This window comes from Bufo gargarizans, chromosome 7 (genome assembly GCF_014858855.1).
Source record: "Bufo gargarizans isolate SCDJY-AF-19 chromosome 7, ASM1485885v1, whole genome shotgun sequence".
Lineage (NCBI taxonomy): Eukaryota > Metazoa > Chordata > Amphibia > Anura > Bufonidae > Bufo > Bufo gargarizans.
Window position 1 is genome coordinate 34,462,407 of NC_058086.1, and position 27,500 is coordinate 34,489,906.

At 45.3% G+C, this 27,500-nt stretch overlaps 1 protein-coding gene across 2 annotated transcripts; it reads right to left on the reverse strand.

Annotated features, from left to right (window-relative positions):
• PRKACB (protein kinase cAMP-activated catalytic subunit beta) lies at positions 1 to 27,500 on the reverse strand. 2 transcript variants are annotated; one of them, XM_044300882.1, is made up of 10 exons: positions 27,158 to 27,500; positions 19,085 to 19,146; positions 16,898 to 17,026; positions 14,019 to 14,117; positions 10,733 to 10,815; positions 10,510 to 10,636; positions 9,819 to 9,914; positions 8,626 to 8,748; positions 6,927 to 7,091; positions 1 to 599 (listed from the first exon to the last, which is right to left on the reverse strand). In XM_044300882.1, exons 1-10 carry the CDS (start codon positions 27,336 to 27,338, stop codon positions 474 to 476), a joined length of 1,191 nt encoding a protein of 396 aa, XP_044156817.1. In that variant the 5' UTR covers positions 27,339 to 27,500; the 3' UTR covers positions 1 to 473. The 2 variants fall into 2 exon arrangements, with proteins under 2 accessions (XP_044156817.1, XP_044156819.1); XM_044300884.1 differs by lacking the exon at positions 27,158 to 27,500 and adding an exon at positions 21,819 to 21,866.

Consider the following 27,500-nt stretch of genomic DNA (forward strand, 5'->3'; position numbering starts at 1 on the left):
GCACAGACTGGAGGCAACGAGTTCTGCATTCTATACGTTCCTAAGTGCAACATCTCCCGTAGCAGTCACACACACACACACACAACACATTTCCAAAAAATAAAAAGGGAGTGTCATTGGGTAAAAATACTACTTAAAAACGAGTGTGTGCGGGGGAGGGGGGTGGAAAGGGAAAAAACATACAAGACGTGGAGGAGAAGAAAAAAAAAAACAGGAAGAGGAGAAACAAGAACAAGGTCAGTGGTCTAGTATTCTGCGTTACGGCACAGAGAGCTCTGCTGTGCCGGGGTACAAGGGTTGGTGCAAAACTGCACGCGTGGAAGATGGCGCTCTAGGCTTCAGTCAGCTTTGCGGAATGAAGGAACTAGGTAACTCTGACATAAGATGGTTTCAGCTCCACCCCATCTGAAAACAGAGAGTGCAAAGATCCCAATGTGAGCCCTGATGGCATTGTCGTCCTAACAAGCATCATCCTAAAAGTCAGCAAATTCTTTTGCACATTTCTCGGTGAGAGACACGCGGATGTCCTCTTCCTCGTAGTCGTCAAAGTTGCTGGTGTCTCCTGGCCCTCTGCACTTTGGTATGAACGGAGCTTCCACCTGCGGGAGAAAAAATAAAAAAATAAAAAAAGGGAAACGATCAGTACAGAAGGAGGTGCGTGGCCACCCTCAGACACGACAGAAGTGCCACCAAATTGCCATGTGGATTCCAGTTTTTCCAAAACCACGTCATTGGAAAAAAGTGCTACAAATCAATACCCACAGCATAAGGGTTAAGCGTCTGATTTTCAGGGGTTTGACCACTGGTCCCCTGCTGATCACAAGAGCAATGGTTTCTCACTGTGGAGCTGGAGTTTGGGGCAGCATGGGTCCCCATTGTCATGATCAGTAAAGGAGGCCAGAGTGGTTGGACCCACGGACCAGACACTCATCCCCTATCCTGTGGATAGGACAACTCTTAACCTCCATATAGCGGAGACCATCAGGAATTTAGGGAAACATTTATCAAGACCGACATTTTAAACGCCGGTCTTAAGCTCCTGCACTGGCGGTGGATCTGCCGAAGTTATGCAGAGGCAGGAGCCACTCTAAATGCAAGACCACTTCCTCTTACATGTAGACCACTTTCTACGCCTAAAACAGGCGTAGAAAATGATGGATGAGACGGGCAAGTTACCTTCCCACCCACTTTTTTTTATTTTTATAGACCTGGCGTGAGTGGGGAAGGAGTTGCAGATTCTGCCGCAACATGGCGTGTGACAGATTCTGAGCCAGATATACGCCACAGAAGTGGCTTATATCAGTTTGTAAATGACCCCCATAGTGCCCGATAAAAGCAGCACATACAGACCCTTATTTCCTCAAAGCAAAGATTAAATCTGAGAAAATTATAATTTTTATATCCATATTCTCAAATTTGACCATTGGCAGCAGCGAGAGCTTGCTGTAGGCTCGGTCTGATAACTCCTTATCTTCACACCTCCTCTAGACGCCTACAGATAACATGAGCGCCTCGCCAATAAAGCAACACCCAGTAAAAAAAAAAAATGTTTAAATTAAAATATATCCTATTAGAACCAGCCAGACATATAGGCATACGCCAGAAGCTTGTCTAAGTATGTCCACCGCGGCAACAATGGCTCCAATGCGTCTATTATACAAAACATAGGAAATAGTTCCGCGCAGGAGCTGAATGCTGGGATTACACTGTCCTTGTAATGGGTGGGGGCTCTGAGCGCTGTGTACTGACAGAAAGGGTATCCGTGTTCAATTCTATAATAACAACTTTATTTTTCTCCCTCTATTTTTTAATGGCAGAAGCGCTTAGTAAGTCGTCGGTACCGTTCGCCCGTCTACGATTTTTCTAGAAGCCAGCGACAGGAGCGCAGAGGCACTTAACCATCAATATTCATGAAGCCTGAATAGAGGTGCTGGTTCCCAGTGGGCTGATGGGCCGCGCGCTTATGAATATTAATCTGACCCATAAAACGGGCTGCGGCTGTAGGTAGGCGAGATTGGCCATGACAGCAGCACGCAGCGCAACAACCGTGAAAACTGCACTGGTGCCGGCAATAACCGCCCCGGCGCAAGATTCTCGTCTGAAAAACAGTCTACAATACTCAATGTATGAAGACAAACTTGATGCTGTGTTTCAATACGAAATTAAAATAGGTTAGAATAGGAGTATGAAAATAAAAAATTAAAAATACGCAGCACACCACGTTCTTGTATCCTGCAGCGTCCGGGAGGGTGTCCTGCTGAGTGGACCTCCAATGATCAGCTGTGAACAAGGAGGGGGGAGAGGACTACATAGAAAGTGTTCCTTTCCACTGCTACTTCTCCACTAAAAATCAACAGGACCAGGAGTGAGGACATTTACACTGCCTGGACCCGTCAATCAGAGTGCAGAGGGCGCAGCAGATGCAGAGAGAGCAGAGCTTCTAGGAGTAACGGTAACGCCCCAGTTGCTCCTAGAGGCTCATTTGCATATATTAAACCATCATTTTCCTCAGTAATGTGGACACATAAGAACATGGGACCAACACAGATGTCTTCAGCTGCTATGGAACAGGTCAGTGTCATAGGGACAAAACTGCTGAAGCAATGTTTAATATTTAGCGAATGACCGCCATACTTGCGTTATAATTGTTAATTATGTTTGAGAAGCCTCATCAGATGTGGAAAAAATAAATAAATAGGGTCATATACTATGAATCTGACATTCGGAAAGGAGGTAATAATTATGGCTCCATGTGGAGGAATTGAGTGGGGGATGGGGGTGATCCAGTAATTGCAGCGTGTCTTTTGTAATGGATCCGCAGTCTGATTATCACAAGCGCGGCTCTGACAACCTGGAAAGACAAACAACCAGTCGTCCCCCCCCCCCCCCCCCCCTATAAACTCCTCGCCGTTTATATCCAGGCTCATTTGTTCCTTCTCTGAAGCAGAACTGGTGGGCGAAGAAACACACGACTGGTTATAATGGGAGTTTTACAAGAGCGCTTACCACCAGATCTGCTATCACGATGCTTGGAGCAGACAGATTAGGGCTGCAGCTTGTTTACCAAGAAATCTTACATTAATGGACGTTACAACTGCATTTAAAGGGTTGCTTCATCAAGACTTCATCGGACCCTCCCTTAAAAACCATGCCTGAGAGCCATTAAGTAAGAGTGGCCCCCACACTGTATTACATGGACGGCCGTGCAACCAAGTGGTCGGCTCCCCTTGCAGCTGGGAGCATATTAAGTGGGAGCGATCGTGCAGGCTGGGTCAGCGCTGATATCACGGATCATACAAGTGTCCTATTTAAGGAAGCTCTTCCTGATAAGTTCCCTTTAGGCTGGATTCACACACAGCGTGTGCCGTTTTTAATGGTTGTTTTTCTTAAAAGGTGTTACTTTAAAGTGTGCCTAAACTTATAAACTTTATTAAAACCTCATGTAAATGTGATAAATTTTTCTAATGTGCTTTTATTTATTTTTTGCACTTTTCATTGCCAAATAGGCGTCTAAAGTTTAGACGCCAATTGCACTTTAGAATCCGTATTCATGCACGTTACTATGTATGGGAGTACGGACTCCCCTGTGGAGAATCACTGCTGATGTCCTAAAGCCCGACCATACAAGGGCTATGCTTCAGCAGAGTGAGCACAGGTAGAGAAGAGATGCGCTATGGGGCACCTGCCCTGGGCTCGCTCCACCAGCAGCCTGCATGCAGGTTATTAGCAGAGCGAGTCCAGGGCAGGAGCCCCATAGCGCATTGCTTCTCTGCCTGTGCCCGCCCTGCGAAGGCATAGCCCATGTATGCCAGGCGTTAGAGATGTTACAGCCCACGGCGAGGACACAGGGGAGTCCGTACTCCCATACACAGCAGTGCACACGAGTACGGATTCTAAAGTGCTTCAACTTCAGCCCATTAGAAAGATTTATTTAATCACATTTAGGGTCCATTCACACGTCCGTTTTTTCTTTCCTGATCTGTTCCGTTTTTTTGCGGAACAGATCAGGACCCATTCATTTTCAATGGGTCCTGGAAAAAAATAAAAAATTAAAAAAAAATTAAAAAAAATCAGACAACACAATGTGTGCTGTCCGTTTCCGTTGTTCCGTTTCGCATGTCCGATTAAATATAAAACTTGTCCTATTCTTTTCCGCAAAAATCGGATCCTGGTACAATACAAAGTCAATGGTTCCGCAAAAAACGGACGACATTCGTATGTCATCCGTTTTATGCGGAATCCGTTCCTGGAAATTAAATCCTGCCCACAGAAATCACTTATTCACTTTTTTTTTTTTCAAAGAAATCCAAACAACTTTATTTGCTTTGTGAAATTTATACATGTTTCCGTTTTTCGCAAAAAACGGATGACATACGGAAACATTTTCAGGAACGGATCCGCAAAAAACGGACCGAAATTCGGGATATAGAAAAATACTGACGTGTGAATGTAGCCTTACAGTAGGTTTTAATAAAGTTTCTTTATAAGCTCAGGTGCCCTTTAATAAACTCTACGGATATGTTCCCACAATGGAATTTTCATGTGGATTTCAGAGGATGTGCGAGCTGTATCTTATGCATGTGTGGCAGAGAACCGTGGGTCAGCCCTGGACACATCAGATAGTAATTAATCGTGGAAGACAGCCTGTAGCAAATTTAAGGCCTCATGCACACGACCGTTGTGTGCATCCGTGGCCGTTGTGCCGTTTCCGTTTTTTTCGCGGACCCATTGACTTTCAATGGGTCCGTGGAAAAATCGGAAAATGCACCGTTTTGCAGCCGAGGCCGTGATCCGTGTATCCTGTCCGTCAAAAAAATATGACCTGTCCTATTTTTTTGACGGACAACGGTTCACGGACCCATTCAAGTCAATGGGTCCGTGAAAGAACACGGATGCACACAAGATTGGCATCCGTGTCCGTGATCCGTGATCCGTAGGTTGCTTTCATACAGACGGATCCGAAGATCCGTCTGCATAAAAGCTTTTTCTGATCTAAGTTTTCACTTCGTGAAAACTCATTTCCGACAGTATATTCTAACACAGAAGCGTTCCCATGGTGATGGGGACGCTTCTAGTTAGAATACACTGCAAACTTTGTACAAGACTGCCCCCTGCTGCCTGGCAGCACCCGATCTCTTACAGGGGGATATGATAGCACAATTAACCCCATTGACTTGCATTGTAATTCAGGACGGATCCGTTTGGCTCCGCACGGCCAGGAGGACACCAAAACGACTTTTTTTTTCATGTCCGTGGATCCTCCAAAAATCAAGGAAGACCCACGGACGAAAAAACTGTCACGGATCACGGACCCCGTTTTTGCGGACCGTGAAAAAAAACTGTCGTGTGCATGAGGCCTAAGAAAGTCTACATACACGATAGATTTGTTTGTGGTGTTTTAGAAGTTTTTTTTGTGTCTGTCGTGTTTTTATCAAAACTCAAGATGCTTTTTTTCTGGGGTGTTACAAAATAAAAAAACATTTGAAATTCATGACAATTTTTATGACTGTAGAAAAAGCTGAAAAAATACTGTGTGTGAATACAGCCTTGAGGCAAGTCTAAAATGCCACTGTGTTTATATGCAAAGAATGTTAACCATAACAGGTCAGTCTACATTAGCAACAAAATATTGTCCTTTGTAAGGCCTCCTGCACACGAACGTGTGCTGCCCGTTGCCATATTGCGGACCGCATTTTCGGATCTGCAATACACTTTCCGTGGGCATGCCGCATCACGGATGTGGACTTCAATGAGTCTGCAAATCCTGAGATGCAAATTGTGTGGAACAGAAGCACGTCCCGTACTTCCATTCAGCAAAAAGATAGGACATGTCCTATCTTTTTGCGGAACGGGCGGATCGCGGACCCATTAAAGTGAATGGGTCCGCGATCCCCTGTGGCTGCCCCACAGTCTGTGTTCGTGCATTGCGGCCCACAATTTGCAGGCCACAACATGGCCATGGGGTGCACACGTTCGTGTGCAGGAGGCCCAAACCTGTGTGATGGATCTATACTGATCAGAAGCTTGATCCTGACCTGCATCTGCATTATTTTTTTTACACTGGCGAGGACGTTGGTTCATACTGCTAGACCAGGCATCCTCAAACTGCGGCCCTACAGCTGTTGCAAAACTACAACTCCCAGCATGCCCAAACAGCCTACAGGTATCAGCCTACAGCAGGGCATTGTGGGAGTTGTCGTTTTACAACAGCTAGAGGGCCGCAGGTTGAAGATGCTTGCACTAGACTTTTATTAGTTGCAGTGCAGTGCAGGGTATTGCTGCTTTGTTCCATACACGTGGCCTATTCAAACGGCTGCTGAGAGTCAGAACCCCACCAGTTTTACAACACTGCATAACCATTTTGAGGGGTTTAACATGTCAGACATAAGAATCGTACAGGAGGTGGGGGAGGTCTGTCGCTTGTAGGTTTCTGCAGCCTCCTCAGCACCAAACTTTTGTTCAATTGTCTTTTGGTATCAGAACTGAAACAGGCAGTCATTCTTAAAAGATATGTTAGCAACAATTGCTAACGCATCTCTGTATGTAAAAAATAAGCAACTCTGCATAAAATCTTTATTACAAAAAAATACTATCTACCGCTTTGAGCATACAGCCTCTGCGGGTCTATGTAACTCCACGTTTGCAGACTTTAACAACATGTAGTTGACTCCTCCAGGCACGTTTCCATGTCCTAATTTACCAACTGCATGTTATCAAGTGGTAGGGGGCAGAAGGAAGGGAGTAGGACTGTACAATCAGACTACACAGGAGCTGAATACACAAAACGGAAGAATGTTTTATTTTTTTTAAATCAAGGCCATTTGCCAAATGTGCTTCATTTTTTGTTGAAGGTGCAATAACAGGTTGGTAGCTAAAGTGAACACGGCACCCGACCGACGACATATTACAGTGTATTGTGAGAATACCTTTCTCTGGTAGATTGCGATCCAATCTGTAGTGGCAAACCACTTGTGGTTCTTAATATCGTTGACGCCATTCTTCAGATTCCCGTATCGTTTGGTCAGATCTACCTGCAGCAAATTCCTTAACAAGTCTTTAAGATCTGAACTGAAGTGGGATGGAAACCGTACCTGAGGCAGAGGGAAAAAAATTAATAAAAAAAAAAGGCGTTCAGAATAAAAACTCCTCAACATTATTTCGAGCTCGCTCCTGCCTGTACAATTCACCAACAAGATCACCGAATATACAGGACTCCGGCAAGAATATTGTACAAGTCTCAAAGGGGCTTATCCCACGATAAACATAAAACAGGATAAAGGATAAGTGTCTGACTGGCGTGGCTCCCACTGATCATGAGTTCGGGGTACCATGTTCCCCCATCTGATTGGAATGGCGGTCACGGATGTGTGCTGCTGCTCCATTCAACTCTATGGGACTAACGGACATAGCCAAGTGCTACCTGCAGCAGTCCCACAGAGTTTATACACATGCGTGACAACCAATTAATTCAAGCGGGGAACAGGAGGACTCAGTTGGTGGGGACCCCAGCAGTCGGACCACCGATAAACACTTACCCCCTATCCTGTGCATACAACATAAGTTTACCATAAGATAACGCCTTCAAAAAAGGTGTAACATAAAATAAGCTCCTCTGCTGCTATCGTTCTTTAAGGTGTTATCCCATGACTAATGTAAAAAAAAAAAAAAAAAAAAAAAAAAAAGTACATTTTACTCTTTCTAAATTTTTTTACTTCTAACAAAGCCAGAACCAGCCCTGTACCTCGACATGGATCCAGAGATCTCCACAGTCATTGCTCTGCTAGATTTATATCAGGCTGACAGCTCAAGGGGCGTGTCCAAGCTATGCCTATCACAGCTCAGGGGGCGTGTCCAAGCTCTGCCCATCACCGCTCAGGGGGCGTGCCCAAGCTCTGCCTATTAATTTGAGAGGCAGTTGAGAGAATAAACTGAGCATGTGCGGCCATCTCAAGAAGCAGGGCAAAGAAAAAAATATATAAATAGGAGGCGCTATACAGATACTGAATAACTCAGTGTCTATGCTAAATTTTTTATTACATGCAATTACAAAAGTATTCAGATCCAGGTGCTGGTTTGAAGATTGTAGAATATTTTTCATGGGACAACCCCTTTAAGTTTCCAAGTACCTTGGTGGTCTTTACTTCCTTTGTCCCTCTTAACATGCAGGAAGTGACGGCTCAGCGAATCACTGGCCGCAGCACGATACGCCTCAGCCAGTGATTGGCTAAGTGGTCATTCCCTAGGTGTTGAGAGGGAGGAGGAAGTAGAGACAGGCGAGGTGGCGGCAAACATTGGATTAGGAGTAGTGGGGGAGGGGTTGTAAGGGGAGTACAACATATTTTATTACTTTATACCATTATGAGACGTTCCAAAATTTTGGATCTGCCAGGTCCTGTTCATGCAGCAGAATTTGCTGGCAGAATTTTGGCTCGTACACCGCACAAAAAATTCTGGTGGCGACCACATGGTGTCTGCCTCCTTTTGTTTTCAATGGAAAGCAGCGCTGCAGTTCACGTGCCAGGGGTTTAAAGCCATGACTGTGCCAAAAGGCGTGGTGTCCGGATAGACGCCCCCTTGCAGTTTAGCTCAACCCAAAGGATATGTGCCAGATTCTGTGTAACTTACCTTTCCAGAAACAATTTTTTCATATATTTGAATGGGCTGATCAGCAAAAAATGGAGGATAACCAGCCGCCATTTCATAGATTAACACACCTAATGCCCACCAGTCGACTGCTTTATTATAGCCCTGTAATAAAAAGAAAAGAACTGTTCTAGTAACATGCGGTCTGTACAACAGATATTTTATCCTTTTGTACTGTAAACTTTTGCGTAGCCATATGCAATGACTGGCTGGATCAGGAGAACATATCTTTAGGTATACGGCAGATTAATTGTCCTTGGGTATACTAGTAAGATGCTTTACTGTGTAGCCTGAAATGTCTGTAGCCTACAGGTGTCTTCACACATTGCGGAAAATTCTGCCAGAAAATCTGCAACTTCAAAGGGGTTATCCAATCCTATAAAAAGCACCCCAATATCAGCAGGCAGGGACGAGCCTCCCTCGCATCGAGGGCGACGTCAGTCCCTCCCCCCAAAACTGGATGTTTTCATCCGTGTACGGGGAGAAGCAGCAGCTGCGGTGCGGGGACCAGGAGCAAAGCAAGGACTGAGGTAAGTAGATTCAGTGTGGGGGAGCCTGGCATATTGGGGGGGGGGGGGGGGGGCTTTTTTTATAGGATTGGATGACCCCATTAAGACTTCCACCATATTATCCTATGATAAACTGACTCTGCAGTGAAAAACATTTTCTACTTCAGAATCAGTTTGCCATTGAACTGAATGGAGAGAATTCTCATACAGGAAATCTGCACTATACTTCACACCAAATAATCCTGCGGTTTACCGGTACAATTTTCCACAACGTGTGAATGCACTATTAAACTGCAAAGCTGGAATCCTACTTGGTGGCCATTAAGGGGAGCAACTAGGATTAGAAAAAATAAAATAATTTTTTTCCCCATTCATTTCAAAAATTGCACCACCCTTGGCTATGGCTATTGAATACGGGTGAGCTGCAAGTCCTATATTCTTATTCGTAGAAGTACAGCTATGGACATTTTATTAAAATCTGAAAATTATACTGCACAAGTACAGACTGAAGTCAATATCGAGTGTGTCCCCGGCAATCATTACTGCTGCAGTACTTTACCTGACATGCAGATGGGGTGAAATGCGCTTACAATAGAGAAGCTGTGACCTAAACTAGCAGGGAGTAAGAAATGACAAGACACAATATATGGTCTACTTGTTGCTTGCCTTGCTCAAAATAATTTCTGGTGCCAGGTATTCTGGGGTTCCACATAATGTCCAAGTTCTTCCCTTTACTCGCTTGGCAAACCCAAAGTCTGTGACCTGGAAAACAAAACTTTTATGTCACTTTCTCCAATTCATTTCAGAACAAAGGAAATTTGCTAAATAACACTATGTACTGACATCTATATTTTATTTATCTGTTTTTATGTTTGCATTACATTTTTTCTATATTTTGCATTCTGTACCTGATTATTAGGGCAGCCATCTTGCATGATCTGCATTCAGAGACCTGCTTTCCAGCAGCCACATTGTTCATAGGAACCTATTGTCTGGAGATGACTGACTTCTATAGGACGGAGTTGTGGGCATGCTCTGTGACCTGAGAAGAGGTCATTTTGCAGCAAGGGGGGAGTAGATAGGATGTGATCAACACCTGTGGTGAATGGTGGATCCTGTGTTATATCTCATTTTTATCCTGGCTGTGATAATGATATAACTGACGGGAAGTGACCCCTACAGAACAAGACATGGATGGGGGTATATCAGGAGCTGGTGGTATCTGTCCTATGAGGGATCCAAAAATGTTCTGTATTTATACTAGATATAGCAGATGTCATAAGCTGAAGGCGATCCATGTCTGCAGTAATTCTAGACCTCTCCACCATGAACATACACTGTAAACGAGGCCACTCACCTGAATATATCCTTGTTGGTCAATTAAGAGATTTTCTGGTTTGAGATCTCTGTAGATGAGGTCTAACGAATGGAGGTACTCGAATGTTAAAACTATCTGAGCTGCATAGAACCGTGCGTGGGGCTCGCTGTAAAGAAATAAGGCACCTTAGATTCCTCCAGCGAGATCCCACAACCCAAACCCACGTACAGACCGACACCAATGCAATGCAAAAGTAACTGACCTGAACCTTCCGATTCTTCTTAGATGCGAGAACATTTCACCCCCAGGCACATATTCCATAACCATATATAAATTTGAATTATCCTGTAGGGAACATTAAAAAAAATTAAATACAGGACGATAATAAGAGGGGCAGATATAACATTATGCATGAGTTTCACTTTTATGCCTTATTGTAGGTAACATTTTAGGAAATGAATAAGTACAGACAGGGCTCTTATATCTGTACTACTGGGGTGTCCATTATATGACCAGGACAGATTTCAATTTAAAGGGGTTGCCTGGGTTCAGAGCTGAATCCGGACATACCAATAATTTCACCCTGACAGACCCCCTGACTAAATTGTGCAGGGCACGGGCTCTTTTGTTTACAATCACACACTGCCGGGCGGAATCTTGGGTGACGTCACCAACTCTGATGGGCGGGCTTTAGTGCTGCCCTAGCAGTTTTACTGGCTAGGGCAGCGCTAAAGCCCACCCATCAGTCCCGGTGAAGTCACCGGACTTCCTGGCAGCCCCAGTTCATCACTGGATGTCCAAAAAAATGCCTTTGCCCTGTGCGATTTAGCGCAGGGCAAAGGAGAGCATCGGAGCATGAACTGCTCCGATGCGCAAATCAGGGGCTGCGAGGGTGAAAATGGAGGCATGTCCGGGTTCAGCTCTAAACCCGGACAACCCCTTTGAGATTGTCCTGGATTAGGAAAAACAGTACCACACCTGCCCACTGGTTATATCTGGTACTGCAGCTCAGCCCTAATCTCTTTAATGGAGTTGAGCTACAATACCAGAGACAACCCATGGACAGATGTGTTTCTGGAAGAAATCAGCCATGTCTAGTGTGACGAATTAAAGGTGGTGTTCAGGCTGTCAGTATTGATGACCTATCCTCAGGACAGGTAATCAATATCAGCTCAGTGGGGGTCCGATACCTGTAACCTCCCACTAATTATCTGCTGGAAACTCTAAAGTATGTGGAGCGGAAGCTGAAGGCCCCATACACGATGTAGTTTATGGTGCCAGCGTACTGTAGCTCAGCTTCATGGCATCCTCTTTGCTCTGCTGCCTGGCCCTGAGATCTCACTCATGTGCCAGCGGCAGTACCAATGGCGCATGTACCGTGAAGATCTCAGAGTGGAGATGTCCAGTCTGAAATTTTCACTGCACTGTCGGAGCGGGGGGGATACCCAGCCATTTCAATCTCACTGGCAAAAGGAAGTGGTGCTCCGAAAACCATCTATGAATTTCTCTGCATTGGTAATACTGATTTCAGATAGGAAGGGATCATACGAGTCAGCATGATCAACCCTACCAGGTGACACGCTTGGTTTTAATAGGGTTTTTCATGGTGACAGAAGCCGATTTTGAGGGAGTCTCACCAGAAGCCCCCTCCATTAGCTAAGGCAAAGAACCACTGCAAATAAGGAACTCTCCCTATGGAGGACCCAGCTTGTCTCTTGGTCATTTAATGATTCAGTCCCCAGCAGGAATTTGGAATTAGTGCAGATTTTCCCTGACTATAACAGCGGTAATTCCCAAAACAGGACCTCTAAGCCAACAGCTTATCCTTGGAGAAAAAAAATAATTACGTGACCAAATGCGAGTTGCAATGGCAGCCATATTGGCTAAAGATGCAAGCGACTCAAGGTATAGTCTTCATTTTAACTGGAAATGTTCTTTATAGAGGAGCAGTCACCTCTCCTGACAGGTCTGATAATACATACTGGAGCTTTTTTTTAATTTAATCTCTGCATAGTTATTCCTCTGTCATTCCTCCTAGAAATGTAGGAATTAACCACTGGGTGTTACCAGTTAGAGAGGGGCGTCCCTACATACTCCGGCACTGTACAATCAGCGCTGAGCTGCTAGCATCAAACTTTCAATAGATGTACTCTTCTTACAAGGCTAACAAGCAAGTAAAAGGGTTGTCAGCTTTTTGAATTATCTTTTTAACTTTTACTAGCAGTGTGTTGTACCGGTTAGTGAAAAAAAAAAAAAAAATGTGCTACTGACCCAAAATAACACACCTCAAGTGAAGAACAACAAGTTTGTGCTGTGGCTCATAATTCCCATAGCTAGCATCTGGAGGTAGTGTCCGCTCCATAATACGCTTTAAAAAATAAAGTTAAAAAAACAATACAAAAACAAAACAAACCAACCTTAAGCCTCATGCACACGGCTGAATATTTTGTGGCCTGTAATTTACAGATCAGCAAAGTACAAAACAGTCCATGTTGCATCTGCATTTTTTGCAGACCCATTGACATCAATGGGTCCGTGTTCCGCATGTTGCAGACATACTCTACCTTTTGGATGAACCATGCGCTTTCTGCATCTGTGTGTCCTTTCCGCAAAAAGATAGAACAGGTCCTATTCTAAGGGTACTTTCACACTTGCGTTTTTCTTTTCCGGCATTGAGTTCCGTCCTAGGGGCTTAACACCGGAAATAACTGATCAGGTTTTTCCCCATGCATTCTGAATGGAGAGCAATCCGATCAGGGCGTCTTCAGTTCAGTCTTTTTAGGATGGAGATGATACCGCAGCATGCTGCGGTTTGATCTCGGTCCGAAATCCCGCAACACTTGCCGGAATGCCATTAATTTAAATTGAAATGTATTAGTGCATTTAAAATGCTGCAATGCCGGATCCATCCTTCCGGTCTGTGCATGCGCTGACCTTTAAAAATTTGAAAAAAAATAAAAATAAAAAATAGAAACAGATCAGTTTGTCCGTATGACAAACGGATACATTCTTACAATGCATTTGTGAGAGACTGATCCGCATCCGGGTCCGTCTACAAATGCTGTCTGTTTGCATGCAGATTGCCGGATCCAGCAGGCAGTTACGGCGACGGAACTGCTCGCCGGATCGCTCTGCCGCAAGTGTGAAAGTAGCCATAGCTGCAAAATGCAGACCACGGAGCCACTGATGTCAACGGATCTGCAATTTGCAGACCACAAAATAAATAACTGTCAAGTGCATGGGGCCTTATTCATCCATTATCAGGAAGAATACATGAGGAATCCCCATTACATTATTGCAGCCTAGTTAAACCTAAGATGAATGGGGAGATTTAGGAGCTGGCAGCAACCTAGCTCCTAGGAGCTCTTGGGACTGATGGCCCCCTCTTAGTAGGAAAGGTTCCCTATAATAGATCATAACCTCTCCTCAATACTAGAGGGTCTTACATTATTACTAGATTGGGCACACAAAACGTTCAGGCCCAAAGTTAAAGATTTTCTGCACAAATCTAGACAAAACCCAGCGTCATCAGTAATGGTGACCTTTACCTTGAAGGAATACTCCAACCTGACCAGGAAAGGGAAGTTGACTGCTTGTAATATCCTCTTCTCGTTCAGCGTGTGTTCTATCTGCTTCAGTTTTACCACCTGTAGAAAGGAAATATCTGTAGTGAGAGCCACGAATGTCCTGTTCCTTCAGGAGAAAACATCACTGCAGACTATTACTGGAGGATTTGACCACGTAATATGACATCGCGTGGCCATGTCCATGGAGGTGCATGCCCTCCGTCTGCTAATAAAGGCATGACTGGCCATAATGCACGTGCTTTTAAAGAGGTTTTCCCCTTAATACTCTGGATAGGTCATCAGTATCTGACTGGTAGGGCTCAGACACCCGGGACCCCCTCTGATCAGCTGTTGGAGAAGGCACTGGCACTCCTGTTAGCATTGCAGCCTTCTCCATGCTTGCCAAGCACAGCGCCGTACATAGTACAGTGGCCGTGCTTGGTATTGCACTAAGCACCATTCACTTGGGTGGGGCTGAGCCGCTCCTAGGCCATGTGTGACTGATGAACGTGACGTTAAATCGCCCTAGGAGAAACTGACAATGTTTCAGTGCTACTGGGACCGCAGCTGATCAACCGGGTGTCGGACCCCCCACCGATCAGATACTAGTCTCGGAAAACCCCTTTAACTAGCATCCTGAACTGCATCCATCTTAGGGATGCTCATCTCCCATCAATGAGGACCAAACCAGTTTAACCCCTTGAGGAACAGAACAATTTTTTATTTTCCCTCTGCATTAAAGTGTTTTTTATTTTATTTTTTATTCTCATCTGATGTTGCTATATGAGACTTTTTGTAGTTGCTATTTTTTGGTACATAAAACTCCCCCCTTCAAGCACAAGACTCTGTATAAGTAACGTCTGAACAAGACGTTTTGTGCTTTGCTGTGTTAACCATAGGAACGAGCAGCACTCGGGTGCCGACACTTGTTGAGCCTTACGACTATGATCTGTACAGGAAGTGGCTGCTTCCACCATCTCTGTGGGCGGCAGGTACAAGCTACGTGCTGCGTGCCAAACCACAGGCTCCAATGGCATGGCGGAACACCAACAAAGCAAACTCTCACAGCATCAACAACCCAAGTCGTCTGCGACCTGCAGCCCTCGAGCAAAAACGACCAGTCCCAGCGTGCCCTAAAAGCCAGAGACTGGCAGGCATGACAAGAGTTGTAGTTCCGCTAGTTAGAAGGCTGCCTGCTGCAGAAATGCTGTAAAGTGAACCTTAAAGGGAATGTCCGTCTTTAACACCTTCCTTTTAGACCCTGACCATTCAGTGTTTATTTTCTAATCTGGCTTTATAGTGGTTGGAGTGTTTTGTCCCCAGATACAGAGACAGCGAAATAAATCTGCAAACAGATATATTATTGAAGTCCCACATTTACTAACAGGAGTGCATCAAGGTGTAGAGAAATTATCTGCAGCATCCCGGGAAAGGGTTTGGCCTAATATGTGACCTTCTACACCCAAATAGTGCCAATTCTGTTTCAAACCGTACCAACTAGAGTGGTCACCTAACAGAATTTAAACTTAGATTTCAATACCAAGTAAAGTATTCAGATACCTGACAGTCCGTCCGGTATTAAAATGTAAAACATTTACCGAATTGACCCTCATATTAGCTGTAAATAATATCGCACCTTCCCTCTATTCATCTCCAACATCCAGTCCCATGTAAATAACATTGCTCCTCTCCCTCCAGACCTCTGTAATATCCGGTACTATGTAAATAACATCACTGCCCTCCCTTCAGTAGAATCCAGTCCCATGTAAATAACATCACTGTTCTCACTCCAGACTTCTGCAACATCCAGTCCCATGTAAATAACTACTCCCCTCCCTCCAGTCTTCTATAGAGCTCGGTTATCTGCTTCTACAACTCCCAGCCAAGCATGCATGGAGGCCGGGCACAAGCTATGTGAGGGGATCCCATGTCACGAGTGTCAGCACAACCGCCAGCTCTCCATTACACCCTTGGCCAGGAGGCTTGCACTTTGTGCACACACCGTGCTACCAGACACATGTTGGCACCGCACCGGCCAGGAGAGCGCCATGCTCAAAGCCCTTTGTACTCTCTCTGGAACAAACTCTGTCTAAGACAACAACTCTGCGGCCATCTTGTCAGCAGGAAGACAGGGGCAGGGCTTGGCTCTTAAAGACACACAGTCCAGACACCATGTGTGACCGATCCCACAAATGAGGTGAACCTCCCAGGGCTCTCTTTCCCAACTCTAACCCTGCTGCACCAGATTTATCAAACATCCTGCGACATCTGATAAATTGGACGCAAAGTATAGCAACGCAGACTCCTGCAAAACGGACTTTAGCAACTCGCCTCCTGATATATCTCCCTGTGTTTCTGCATGAATTTGGAGCAGAATTTTTTTTTCATTGTAAAGGGGCGTTTAATCTGACAGCAGTTTTGTACCTATGACACTGGCTGACCTGTTACTTGTGCGCTTGGCAGCTGAAGGTAGTATCTGTGTCGGTCCCATGTTCATATGTGCCCATATTGCTGAGAAAAATTATGTTTTGATATATGTAAATAAGCCTCTAGGAGCAACGGGGGCGTTGCCATTACACCTAGGGGCTCTGCGCTTTGACAGGACCAAACATGATGGCATTTTCACTACCAAAGTGCAAAGGGAGAAAGCGGAGCCTCTACGAGTAACGAACACCCCCCCCCCCCTCCCCCGTAGCTCCTAGAGGCTCATTTCCATATAGTAAAACCTAATTTTCTCAGTAATGCAGACACATATGAACATGGGACCAACACAGATGTCTTCAGCTGCCAAGTGCACATGTAACAGGTCAGCCAGTGTCATAGGTACAAACCCGCTCCTTTAAGGGAGGACGGTCACTTACCTTCTGCTTATCCAGGATCTTCATGGCGTAATACTGATCGGCTCCTTTATGCTTCACCAACATTACTCTCCCAAACGAGCCAGTGCCCAGTGTCTTTATCCTCTCGAAGTCATCTAGGCCGGCGGTGTTCTGGGAGAGACAGACACGATATGTCGCTTAACTATTTCACGTCTCAAATGCTCGCTTGGCACGGGGATGCTGTTTGCATTGGACCACGTACAAATATAACAGAAGTCAGGCTGACTAACAGGTTTATGAGCATTCTGGCGTGGATGCAGTGTATGACTGGGTAGGCAAACTGATAAGTGCAGCCATTGTGTTCACATGCACGAGACGGGGCTTCTCGGATCATCCACGTTATCTGCCACCAGTTACCTCCCAATACAGCCACAGTAATGGCCGCTGCTCGCAGTGCGGTACAGTTAGCGAAGATTGACTTATCAGGTCAGTGTATTGCACACTAACAGTTTTCTGCTCACAGTACACATTATTACAGTAACATTTTGATACTTTGTAGCAGCTTGTGACTTATCTCTCAGTACAAATTATCAGCCTCCCATGTAACTTCCCTTTCCTCATCACTAGGCAGTTTTTTTTATTTATTATTTTGCAAAAAATGTGAAGATTTGAAAACCTCATTTACCTGTCTTAAGACTGTAATCCATCGCACCACGTGTTAATTCATCCTTACTCTGCCTTAAACTGCTAAGATATATTACCAAAATTCACATATACTCATCTGCTCCTCAACTGTGCAGTTCAAAGGGATCCACACAGACCCCCGTCACAAGAGACCATATAAGATCCAATTCATGTTCCATGAAAGAAAGCAGTGGTGGGAAAGTTAAAGAGGTCGTCTTACTTCAGTAAGTGGAATTTATCATGTAGAGAAAGTTAATACAAGGCACTTACTAATGTATTGTGATTCTTCATATTGCCTCCTTTTCTGGCTGGATTCATTCCCCCCCCCCCCCATCACCTTACACACTGCTTGTTTCCATGGTTACAACCACCCTGGAATCCAGCAGCGCTGGTTGCGCTTGCATACTATAGGAGAAAGTGCCTGGACCGTGGGAGCGCACATAGGCTGGTGCTTTTTTTTTTTTCTATAGGGTGCAAGCACGACCACCGCTGCTGGATTGCAGGGTCAGCAAAGGAAGCAATATGGATAATAACAATACACGAGTAAGTGCCTTGTATTAAATTTGTCTACATAATAAATGATATTTGCTGAAGTTAGACAATCCATTTAAAGGGGAACCCGTCACTAGGAAGGTGCAGTGTCATCTGCAGGCAGCATCTTCTAGAGCAGGAGGAGCTGAGCAGATTGATACAAGTTTTGCTAACAAAGCTATATAAGTTACTCATTTATATTCCTGCTCATTCTGGTGATTGACAGCCTTCCCTGTATGACTGTGTATACAGAGACACCTGTCAATCACCGATAGGACCGCCTCCTGGACTGCAAAGCGCAGAATGAGCAGGAATATAAATGAGTAATTTACAAGTTTTACAGATCAATCTGCTCAGCTCCTCCTGCGCTATAACCTGCACTGCCCATTCACGGTGACATGGTACAGACCTGTAATAGTTTGCCAGAAAATGGCTGAATATTTTCGCAGGGCTGCATTATCGTAGTTTTTGCACGAATAATGGTTTTACAATGCACTTAACCACCCGGTCACAGCACTTCCTCAAAAAGCATATCACTTGGCAGCCAAGGGAGAAAGTAAGCTACAGTATTGTGAACTGGGTTGTGCATTCTTTGGGGGGGCTGAGCTGCGATGCCAAGTAGAGTCTACAGCCAAGATTAACTGCGTTTCTGCGAGATCCCAATCCCCCCCTCCCCGCGGCTGTCTTCAGTGGACTTCTTGTCAACTTCCACTTGGATGGAGTCTCATGTGCTCTTGCAGCCAATTACTGGCCTCAGCAGTGGAGTGTCCCCAAGAGGCACGTGACCCACTGGACAACCCCTTTTAAATTAAAACCTGTAACGACCTATATGAAGCATTTCACAGGAAACAGCTCGCCCTCCACCCAGTCTACCAACCTGAAAGTGCAGCCAGTCCTAATATATGCATCTGCTGCAACATGAGCTTTATGAGGTCTTTATCAACGTCTATACTAGTGTACGACCGTCCACGTCTGGATACGTGCACAAGAAAGAAACCGGTGACAGCCTCTCACCTGGGGCGGACTTTCCCATTTTCGTAAAAAGTCTTCTTTGGCTTTGGCTAGAAACTCTTTCACTGCAAAAAAAAAAAAAGGAATTAAGATAAGTTGCACAAGATGGGAAAATACAGTCATTGGTTTGCATAAAAAATAAATAAATAAATAAATAAAGTGTTCATCGCTCTACAACGAGACACGGCTGCCATTTGTCAATCTTTGTTTACTGTATACCGTTAGCCTCAGCCAACGCTTCACTCCCCAGAGGTTGCAAAACTACAACTCCCAGGATGCACCATCTGCAACAGCCGCCTGCTGGGAATTACTGCTTTGCAACAGCTGGACAGCTACGGGTTAAACCACCGACCTTCCGGAAACTTCACAAACGTCTCCCTAAAAGGGAGGCAGTCAGCAGTTTTGACCCTCAAATCTGACAGCGCTACACAGATGAGGTGCAAGGTAATTAAAAACAACTAGGTGGATGAATATACGAGCTGAATGACTGAGAAAAAGGAGCTTCAATGCGTCATGCATGGCGATAACAAGTGTCCTCTGGGTGTCCCTTACTGCGACGTAGGGAGTCCGCTGCTCCTGAGCGACGGCTCTGGCGGTATCCTGGATGGACCACAGCAGAGGGGATCGGCAGCATTGACTTCACAGTAAGGTGACGCCCAGAGGGTCTGAAACTCAACCCCTTTAATGCCGGTATACACCATGCACTATGGTTCCATATGATGGGCCTGTACGTATCTTAAAGGGGTACTAAAAATCTGGGAAATAGATGGCTAGGATATGCCATCAATGTCAGATGGGAGCTGGTCCCAGAACAGGACCCTTGAAGTGAACAGAGCGCACACGGAGCAGTGCTATGGGAATTCTGCTTGCGCGGCTATTTTCGGAGCTCCCGTGACTAATGGAGAGCACGCCGCACATCGGAGACCCCGTTCTCTAGATGGTGTTGATGGTCGACCCATTTAATAAAGCCCAGTATTCTCTGTATACGGCATAGTTCGGAACAGGCCTTAATTTGTGAACCAAGCAGTGACCGCCCTCTCAGGGCCTCAGAATATCACGCTCCAGAGGGACAGCGCAGGCCCATAGCAGGCAATGTAATACAGGAAGATCCCGCCGCGGAGTACGCCATTGAGCTCTTAATTTAATAGGCCGGTCAATACGCTGGTTCTATAAACATCTCATTACACTAAAAGCCCATGTCATGGCCGGTTTAATCGCACCATAAGCCATCTCTCCGACTTTAATCTACTGTACGAATCCCAATAAATGAAACAGTCAGAAACCACGCAAAACACTGTTTTCCAACCAAAGCATTAAAATACGTAGCATCCACGACAGCAAGTCAGGATGGGGGTTGTAGTTCGACAGGCAGGCCTTCTTAGGCTTCTGTAGGCTGGATTCAGACCGGCGCTATGAGCCGGTGTACAGAATCACTATAATCTACAACACCGTTCTATCTATAGCAATGCAAGGCCATTTACCTCCAGTCATGAAACGGTTCCGTAATGCAAGACGACAGATGAGCCCCAGGCTGGCGGCTCCAGATTGCGGTATTATATGCATATACATTACTATACATTACTGCCCGTTAAGTGGACGCAAGGCAACGTATATTCGTAGCATACAAGCTGGACCAGGAGTCGGCCTATCGTTCCTAAACTCGGATGTGGACATTCGGCGCGTAGTAGGTTGAAGGCCCTTGATTGTCGCTTTGGTGGATGCCTTTCCCAAGGGCACGGCTACACTGGTCACGGCGATCACAAGAAATGAGAGGGGGCGCAGTCCAAGTCGACCGTGTCCAGGGACAGCGACCCCTGAATCACAATTTTTTTTTATTCAGGGGCTGCAGTTGCGACACATGTGTGAATCACTCCGATACCTCACTCATTTCTATGGGATCATCACTGGATTTTTGCAGTTCAGGGTCACAGTTGTGGCACACGTGCAACCGCATCCTTTTCTATGGGACCACCAGTAACCTGGGATGTCCCTGGGGTCTTGGCCACAACCAGTGTAGCATGGAAGCTGTACCCTAAAAGATTAAATGCATTACCGAAAAAAAAAAAAAAAAAAAAAAAAAGTCAATATCTAAGCACCCACTTTTTGTCACCCAGCTTTCCCAGAATACAGAACGGCCAGTCTACCCATCTGATCAATAATACCCAACGAGGCTGATGAACGGTCCTCAAGTCCGGGTGGGGGTGGGGTGGCCGAGATACTAGCACAGGGATCAGCAACCTTTGGCACGCCGGCTGTTGTAAAACTACAATTCCCAGCATGCTCCATTCATTTCTTTGAGAGTTCAGAGAAGAGGAGAGGAAGTATGCATGCTGGGAGTTGTAGTTTCACAGCTTGAGTGGCGGAGGTTGCCTACCCCTGTACTAGCACTTTCACACTCCGCAGAGTGAAATCGCATATCTGTAGAGCTCATATTTTTCATTCATTAAAATGTATAAAATTTGGGGAAAAAGTGCCTTACATTTGTATAGAATAAATAAAAAATAATACACCATGAAAAGACATTTATTCATTTTCTGTAGGTCATGACTTCGATGGATGTAAAGTTTGCATTAGAAGCACTGGGGATTTAAGAAGGCAACCGGCCCCCGGCCCCCCGGTGTAAGTGACCGCACCTCGGCTCCTCCATCATCAGAGGCAGAACATCAGATCTCAACCACACACACACACACACACACAATAGTAACATGCCGGGAGGCCGACGTGCCGTGGTACTCACTGTTCATGCTGAGGAGCTTGCCCCCGGCATCATATTGCTCAACAGACCAACAAAATTAAGCTGAACCCAAAACGGTAGGGGAAATAAATAAATAAAAAAATGGGGAAAAAATAAGCCCCCTGATCAGTTAATAGCGCTCGCTGGCACGAAGCACTTGGATTCTTGAGGTGCACTAGTCTTATTCATTGTACACGCCACCCTGCAGAGACACAGTGCACTCCCATATTTAACCCTGCGCTGCTCAGATTATCCGGCAAACTATTTGCCAACGCTCAGCTCTTCCTAAAAAGGGAAAGGGAAAAAAAAAAAAAAAAACACACATGAACACATTACTGCAATCCACTAGAAACCAGTCTCTATAGGAGCAGAACTCTGTTCTAAAGGCCTACAGGAAAGAGTTAAAACCGGCTCCATTAAAAGCAGCCCCGTTTGTTTCCATGGCAACAGAAGCTCAGAATGATGAGTTTTATTCGGATCCTCCAAGCAAACTGATCCGGTAGTCACGACTTGAGCTGCATATCACGATAACTGGGGGAGCATATCATCTCTACGCTCCGATATCAGGGAGGTGGACGGTTAACTAATAGCGGCACGTTGCCAAACCACGCGCAACGCTCCAAATATAGAAAGCAACTATGACTGCAAACGCTACAAATATAATATAATTCTATATAAATAAATAAAATACCAAACAATCCCAGAAGCTCAGGTTTGGCGTTTACTTGTACTATAAATCAAACAGCGTAGCTTCCAAATAGAGCAGCCTAAAGAAAACTGCTCCGTACGACCACCAAGGCACCCAGACCTCTGCCTCCTGTACCCATGCATGTCCAAATTTTACATGGAAAATTTATTTATTTTTTTGGTTAGGATTCTGTATGGCAAAAAAAATTAAAAATTAAAAAATATGGTGGCACGTTGCATCGGATGCTGCAGTACAGAGATATTATCCCCTAGGCTTGAAGAATGGTCTTAGAATTCGTGGTTTCTTAAAGAGGCAAGGCACATTTTCTTTAAAGGAATGGTCAGAATGGGTTAAAAATAAATTAACGCATTACCTCTGCTCCTGATCCCCCAAAACACCACAAACCAAAATCCAAACCATTTGGGACATATGGCTTTACACCGCTCAAGACAGGAGCGGGGCCTCCACTCAGATGCTGCCATTTTTTGGTGGCCACTATGGACATCAACCCTTAGCTTCTTGGAAAACTCACTTTCTATGGTTTGTGGACGCAAATAAATGGATATATTTTTTTTTATTTTTTTTTTTTAATTTAAAATAAAAATGTCCCTGCTGTGAGATGCCACCTGGAGACATGTCGATGTCAAGGCCATTGATTGGCCCAAGTGGCACATATGACCTCATCCAGAAATTTACAGGACGGGGACCAGAAAGAGTGCAGATCGGGCCCTCGTTACTGGAGACAGAGAGGAAGTCAGTGAATTTTTTTGTTTTGTTACAGCGCCCTATTGATCACTTGTATGTACACTATTTTTTTAATGAGGGAGTTTTTCTATATTTCTTCTATATATACACACACACACACTTTGGTTTATATATATATTTTTTTTTTTTGCTGCCCATTTTCTGATTCTTATATGTCCCTCTGATTTTTTTAAATCTTTCTCCTTGTTCTAGGAGATGTCCGATAGATAATCTTAAATAATGCACTGAATATTTGCAATAATTCCCTAGGGTATAATGTGTGATCATGTGACCGCTGCGTGGTGGATGGATGTCACGTGACGCTATCCAAAATAGGGTTCTCCATATAATCTTATAAATGAGGTCCATCTATCGTGCCTTCCGATAGTCGTGGTGTTTTATTTTGTACATCACCTCCTTGTTGTATATTCTCAACAATCCACTATTTGGTGTGCGGTCACGTGACTTGGGCACGCCAATGTGATGCGACGTTACAGATACAGCAGCGGTGGCCATCTTAGAGAGTGGCAGCGACCCCGCACACGATCTTGCGGGAATATAACGTGTGCCCCAATGAGCACAAGGAATATTTTTCACGTGACCGCATATGTAGTAGGATGTGGGAGGTTCTATAGGAGGCCGGGAATGCTGGAGGACACTGTGTGTGGTATACTATGCAGGTTATTGATAATCGCCTACCTATATAAATAAGAACCACTCCACCTTTCCTCACTCTCCCCTGACGAAGCCAATTGGCGAAACGCGTTGGGTAAGGGTAAGTGAGGGACTTTGGGATGGACATTGTGTACGATTCCTTTGGTTTTGAGACAGGTGGGTGTCCATGAGCACTTCCATTATGGAAGCGCTCATTAGTACCGGGGAACCAGGAAGCGGTGAAGGCTATGTACTCACCGCTTCCTGGTCCTCGGCTAGCAAGGCTGCTCACAGCGTGAGGGCGCTCTGTGACCTCATTCTGTGCGCGCCAGTTCACAGCACAGATGACAGGAAGAGGATCGCGATGCAGGTGAGGAGTGGCAGCGGCCAGGAGCAGGAGATGTGGTTTTTTTATTTTATGAAGCATGAGGCTACTGGGGGCCAAGAGGCATAATGGCTGATATGGGGGCTAATGAGAGGCATGGGGCTCTTAACTGAGGTCTGATTTGAGGTCTTATTAACATTGGGGGTCTGATTGGGGCTGTCAGCTGAGGTCTGATTAACATTGGGGGGGTCTGATTGGCGGTCGGACTAGAGGTGTAAGGAAAAAACCTAGGTGCGTCTTATAGGGCGAAAAATTATGGTATTATAGCCCACTATACCAGGGATGGCCAACCTGTGGCACTACAACTCCCAGCATGCCCAGTCTACAGCCATCCCTGTACTATACCTTCATATTTTTTTTTTTTTTTAGATATATTGTACTTCTGATTATATGTCCTGTACCATTGGTATCTGGCCAATTTCTTCCCAGTTGTCCCTCTATGTACGGTGTGGATTTCCATGTGTTCTTTTAATACTTTTATTAATTTTTATGTGATACTAATAAAAGATTTATTTTAATTACACTTTGGTGGTTGATCATTGTATAACTGGGGCGTACACTTTTTGATAGGTGTTTCAGTGTTTTATATGTGGTCCTTATAGGTTTTCTTCTCTCTACCAGTCAGGCGTAAATACACGGTCAGAAGGGTGGCAACGGCATGCCCGCAGCAGCGGCGGTGAAATTTAACCATTTCAACGCCACAACCAACTGTAATAGCAACTCAGAGTGCTGCCGGAGAAATTCATTAAACGTCTTTATAGCCCCCCTTCCCCACACCTACAAAGACCAAGAGCGTCCGTCAGGCTGGTATACCTGTATCAACTAGTGGCCAAGACCGAGAGGACGTCAGATGTCTAAGCGTCCTCCCCCTTTGTAATCTCTTCTGTAATGCAGGATCGTAGAACAGAGTCTGGATTCTTAGCAACGAGCTGCATTTCAGACCATAAAGGACCTTCCCTTAATTGCAGCAATCATAAGTCTACAAAATCTGTCAAAAGCCTGACACTCCAGCGCGAGCTGACGCAGAGCGGAGCGCGCTAACAAAACACATCTATGTCCCGAGCGTTGTGTTGCCTACACAATACATGTAGGAAACGACGTGGGACGCAGCGACCATCAAAAGATATGCAGGCGGCTGACGCGCGCAGGATTAAGGAGGAAAATTGCGGCCTAGCTGGAGAAACTCCTTATCGCCATAGTAACGGAGGAGAAGCGACGGCTGCGTAAAAAAGCCTTTACTGCAGACGCTTCTCGTTACAGCATTTACTTGGAGAAAGCTCTGAATTTTAGGACGTTCACATTGGGCAGACACGGTCCAGCCGGTGAGACGTGTCCGCACCTTCATTACCGCAGTGCAAGGAGGACGCCAGGGCTCCTGAAAGTCCTGCAGGACGTGGGATCAGATTTCTTTAACCCTTTAGTAGAAATGTATCCGGGTACGTTCAGACGTAAAACATTTGTGGAGGTTCATTGCAACGTCCGCACCATTTGCATCAGCATACGGCGCAATGCGGGTTAAAGAGGTATTCCGTTATTCCAGTGAGCAGGGTATAAACTGGTGGGAGTCCGACCCATGGGAGGGATGGTCAAGAATGCACACTGCCGCGCCAAATTATTGGACTGCTGGAGAGGTCCCAGTTCTGAACGCGGCCATCTTTGGCACAAAAAAAAAATAAAATAAATTAAAATTGCCTTTCACCAACAGACTCCTTAGACTTTAATGGTGTCTGCAGGACGCCTGGCATTGTGGACGCCACAGACCGTGCAATTCTTACAGTCAAAAATACTGGAAGCCCCAAACTGAAGTGTAAACTGATCCCAAAAATCCCACCTGGACTTAAAGGGAACCTGTCACCGGGATTTTGTGTGTAAAGTTCAGGACATGGGTTGCTAGATGGCCGCTAGAACATCCGCAATACCCTGTCCCCATAGCTCTGTGTGCTTTTAATTGTGTAAAAAAAAAAAACTGATTTGATACATATGCAAATTACCCTGAGATGAGTCCTGTCCCTGACTGATCTCACATACAGGACTCATCTCAGGTCAATTTGCTTATGTATCAAATCAGGTTTTTTTTTTACACAATAAAAGCACACAGAGCTATGGGGACTGGGTATTGCGGATGTGCTAGCGGCCGTCTAGCAACCCATGTCCTCAGCTCTACACACAAAATCCCGGTGACAGGTTCTCTTTAAAAGGGTTGTCTCACTTTACCAAATGGCATTTATCATGTAGAGAAAGTTAATACAAGGAACTTACTAATGTATTGTGATTGTCCATATTGCTTCATTTGCTGGCCGGATTAATTTTTCCATCACAGTATACACTGCTCGTTTCCCTGGTTACGACCACCCTGCAATCCAGCCGCAGTGGTCGTGCGTGCACATTATAGGAAAAAAGCACGCTCCCAGCCACCAGACAGCATGGCACTTTTTACTATAGGGTGCAAGCACGACCACTGCTGCTAGATTGCAGGGTGGTCGTAACCATGGATACGAGCAGTGTATAATGTGATGAAATGAATCCAGCCAGCAAAGGAAGCAATATAGACAATCACAATACATTAGTGTCTTGTACTAACTTTCTCTACGTGAGAAATGCCATTTACTGAAGTGAGACGACCCCTTTAAAACAGAACCCGATGCGTTCCAGAGCACATGGGTTTCCACACCATTCAATGCAGAAAGTGACATCTCCATGCAGACAGCGCACAGTACTTCTACGCAGGTGTAATGACAAGAACCTTGCACCAGGATTTGGCTCCTATAAATATAGCGAAAGCAATAAGACGCTCCCATCACCTCCTGCCACAGTAAAATCCGCAGGAGGTTAAACCAGTTCAGCGAGGACTCGGCGTTGCTCAATACTCACTTGCACGGTCCCATTGTAAGGTGCACTCCGACGCCGGCTGGCCCTCGCCCTCTGGGGCCGCTCTCTGCTCCTGCACGCTGCTCTTCCCATTTCGATGGAACAGTCTGTTTGCAAAACCTTCTAGTTTCTGTAAGGCTGAGGAGGTCCCGGCGGACTGGAGGCTTTCACTGCGAGATGCCATGCATGGAGGGGACTAACCCTTTGCTCACTCCTATATTTTGTAAAAAATGGCTGCAAGCTGCAAAACTAAAAACTAACACGACTAGTTGCAGAGCAGCGGGCGAGCCCGACTTCCTGTTTGTCTGTACGCACAAAACCACCAGGGTTACCGGTTCCTCCAGGC